The 4,041-nt window shown below is 40.3% G+C and overlaps 1 protein-coding gene across 1 annotated transcript; it reads right to left on the minus strand.

The window, feature by feature from the left end:
• Nucleotides 1-2,062: 2,062 nt before the first annotated feature.
• Nucleotides 2,063-3,682, minus strand: LOC124594712 (zinc finger protein 239-like). The gene is made up of 2 exons (XM_047133080.1): nucleotides 3,502-3,682; nucleotides 2,063-2,679 (listed from the first exon to the last, which is right to left on the minus strand). The coding sequence occupies exons 1-2, from the start codon at nucleotides 3,680-3,682 to the stop codon at nucleotides 2,063-2,065; spliced, it is 798 nt and encodes a 265-aa protein (XP_046989036.1).
• Nucleotides 3,683-4,041: the final 359 nt, after the last annotated feature.

Here is a 4,041-nt window from a genome sequence, read left to right on the forward strand (position 1 = left end):
TCGCTTCATCGTCCATGGACCTAGTTGGTATGTAAACTTGTACTACTGTGATGGGTCCATGTATACCTTGGCTGTGAATGTGCATACTCTATTTAATTTCGCTTCATACGCCTTTGCAAAAAGACAAAAACTTTTCAACTGTTCTTTGCTACATGAAATATGCTCTGGACGAAACCATACACACAGTTCAATGTGAAACCATAGGCTTGCCACTGTATTATTTAATGAATTTTTCATATACACCAATAAAAAAACCTGAATGTATCTTCAAGACTTCCCAGCGTAATGAATATTCCATGAAGTTCCTATATTACAGTCTGACGATGTAGGCATTTGGCCATGCAGTTTTGGCTGGCAGCAAAATAGAGTCTGTAGCATAAATCAACAAAAATCCCAATTCTAGTGGAATTACATGCAGTTATCATCCATCCATCCTCATCATCCAGCAATCTTTATTATCCTCATAATTATCAGCTAATAAGTTTGCCATAACTATATACTACACTTTGTTAGACATTCCATATTTTTCTCTAAGATCTTTCCAACCATAAAATACTTTTGGAAGTAAATTTTAATAAATCATTGGAGTTATTGAGACAGCAGGTTTTTAATGTATAAGGGACGGCTGTATATATAATCAGTTCTTAATGTCCAGCCCCAGTTAAATTAATCAGAGTGCAATTACAAGCTGCTAACAAACACTGGAAACCATTCTTTGGTTAGTACTTCAGTGACTGTGACTAGTGAACTCCACTATGGAATTCATTTGATGAAGGCAGTTTGGTGGCCACTCAAGGTACAGTGCTAAGATTTCCATTTCAAATGTCTGGAACCCCGAAAAGTTCAGAGTAAAATACATAGAATTTAATTTTAATTAAGAAAAATGTAATTACACTTATCAGCACATTGTTACCTGATAATCAAAGACTACAACCGCCTTTTTTTCCAGGTCATGTTTCCTACATGCAACATTATGCGTAATCTCTGTATCAGTTATCCCAATGCAGGTAGAGAAAAATATATATATTATTTTAATGATTTTATCTGTGAATATCTATTCATACTATAACGATATTTATGAACGAATTGGTTTTACATAAACTGATCTCACTTGGCACTACATCATTGACAAAAATTACCTGTTTGTAAGTTTCAGGTTAAAATTATCCCATGTTTACACTACCCTGGCTAATGTGTTCCCATTTACATGTGAAAGTGGGACACTATTTGCAGAGCAATTATGTTATCTGTAAACAAGTAATATAAACATCATGAATTAGACATCCTCCTGAATGTGTTACATTTACTGTAGCATAACATTAACAAACTGAATGATGTCACAGAAAACCATTTTGAATAGTGCTCAGCTGTACACAGAGAATGTCATGTGTGTTATGTTTCTACATGTAGTCACAAACAGCAGGATATTTCTATTAACAGAGTGGTACAGGACATGGAAAACAAGAATTTGCAACCACTACCAAGAGAAGTGAATTCACTATTGCCAGGAATGCGAGTGTGCCTCCATCAACTGATTAACTATCATACTTCGGGGATACACTTCTGTCTCCTTAGTATGACAGTTTGTGCACACGTGCAGAATTACGATAGAACACAAACCTTCATCGAACAATAGGAAGAGAAGTTGCAATTCACATAATTATGCAAGTTGTTGTGTGAACTACACAATATAGGCACTGTGTTATCCCGTTGGTCTCAATATGTCAGTAGTTTCAAAAAGTTCCAGGAAACTATGCTCTTAACCAATGCAATAGCAGTAAACGACTAAAGGATGTTTAGTAAATCCTAACTTCAACACCAGTGGCGCAAATGATTTGGTACTACAGTGTATGATCAGTCCTACAGATATGTGAGACATCAGAGAATACCTTATTAAAGGTGATGCAGTATCTTGGACATTTCCCTGTATGAATTCACTCATGCACATGGACAGATAAGGCAGCAAAAAAGCTTTGTTACAGGTGGTGCACTTCTATCGACATTCCCCTTTCTGAGTATGTACATGCTTATGGAGATCTGAGAATTAAGAGATTGTCATGTTTCAGGTGATGCACTTGTATGAATGTTCCCCTGCGTGAATTTGCTCATGCACGTGGAGGGATGAGGTACGAGAGAAAGCCTTGTTACAGGTGGTGCACTTGTATGGACGTTCCCCTGTGTGAATTCGCTCATGCCTGTGGAGAGATGAGGTATCAGAGAAAGCTTTGTTACAGGTGGTGCACTTGTATGGACGTTCCCCTGTGTGAATTCGTTCATGTAGATGGAGATTTGAGGTTTGAGAGAAAGCCTTGTTGCAGCTGGTGCACTTGTATGGACGTTCCCCTGTGTGAATTCGCTCATGCACGTGGAGAGATGAGGTACGAGAGAAAGCCTTGTTACAGGTGGTGCACTTGTATGGACGTTCCCCTGTGTGAATTCGCTCATGCCTGTGGAGAGATGAGGTATCAGAGAAAGCTTTGTTACAGGTGGTGCACTTGTATGGACGTTCCCCTGTGTGAATTCGTTCATGTAGATGGAGATTTGAGGTTTGAGAGAAAGCCTTGTTGCAGCTGGTGCACTTGTATGGACGTTCCCCTGTGTGAATTCGCTCATGCACGTGGAGAGATGAGGTACGAGAGAAAGCCTTGTTACAGGTGGTGCACTTGTATGGACGTTCCCCTGTGTGAATTCGCTCATGCACGTGGAGAGATGAGGTATCAGAGAAAGCTTTGTTACAGGTGGTGCACTTGTATGGACGTTCCCCTGCGTGAATTCGCTCATGCACGTGGAGATGTGAGGTTTGAGAGAAAGCCTTGTTACAGGTGGTGCACTTGTATGGACGTTCCCCTGCGTGAATTCGCTCATGCACGTGGAGATGTGAGGTTTGAGAGAAAGCCTTGTTACAGGTGGTGCACTTGTATGGACGTTCCCCTGCGTGAATTCGCTCATGCCTGTGGAGAGATGAGGTATCAGAGAAAGCTTTGTTACAGGTGGTGCACTTGTATGGACGTTCCCCTGTGTGAATTCGCTCATGCACGTGGAGAGATGTGGTACGAGAGAAAGCCTTGTTACAGGTGATGCACTTGTATGGACGTTCCCCTGTGTGAATTCGCTCATGCACGTGGAGAGATGAGGTATCAGAGAAAGCTTTGTTACAGGTGGTGCACTTGTATGGACGTTTCCCTGTATGAATTGGCGCATGCACATGGAGACTGTGCGCTTTATCTAAAGTCTTATTACAGGTAGGGAACTTGTATGGGAGTTCTCCTGTGTGAGTTCGCTCTTGACTGTTCACATTTGAAGTACTAGAGAATATTTTATTGCAGCCCATACTACTGTCAGAGTACTCCATTTTGTCCATGATACCGTTATCAGTTGATAGTGAAGTGATATCTAAATAGTTCTCTTCCGATTGTATTCTGTCTTCGTTAGTATCCCTAACGTTAACGCGTTTAATGCATATTTGAGTTAAGTTCTTGCGCTTGCAGTTCATTTTACTACATTGAGCCCGACTAGAACTGTTCTGTTGGGTAGATGAAATGCTATTCGTATTATCTTCTACTTTAGAAGCAGAGCTCTTTGCTGTATCATGCATCAGGTCTGTGTAGTTATCACTGTTACTGTTCTTGCACTCTCCATCTTCACGCTCGATTGCAGTAGTACAGCTGACTTTGGAAGGCATGCTTCGTCCCCAGCAGTACGAAAGATGTCGATCCCGATATGCTGCATTGGAGAAAGACAGCCTGCACTTGATGCAGCGGTACACGTCACCTATGAAATGGAATGTCATCACATTATTTCTTCTAATTCACATCATACAGAATTACTTATATTATATTCATACTACAAACCGTTTCAAAAAGAACGATCTGATTTCGAAACTCTGTATTTATCGACAAAACATACTATAAAAATGAGTTACATTGCAAAATGCTCCACCAGCAGCACCATGAACAACTAAACGATAGGTCAATTCGTCAAACTTTACATAGCATATCTGCTTGTAGAGTAGTTATGGCGGCTGTTATTCTGTTCTATGTC

The sequence above is a fragment of the Schistocerca americana genome, chromosome 2 (genome assembly GCF_021461395.2).
Source record: "Schistocerca americana isolate TAMUIC-IGC-003095 chromosome 2, iqSchAmer2.1, whole genome shotgun sequence".
Classification (NCBI taxonomy): domain Eukaryota; kingdom Metazoa; phylum Arthropoda; class Insecta; order Orthoptera; family Acrididae; genus Schistocerca; species Schistocerca americana.

Excerpts from the sequence above, each read along its gene's own strand:
- LOC124594712 (XM_047133080.1), bottom strand. The coding sequence starts at position 3,682 with ATGCCTTCCAAAGTCAGCTGTACTACTGCAATCGAGCGTGAAGATGGA. Across the intron at positions 2,680-3,501 it reads CAGTTCTAGTCGGGCTCAAT|GGGAACGTCCATACAAGTGC; the intron begins GTAGTAAAATGA and ends GAATTCACACAG.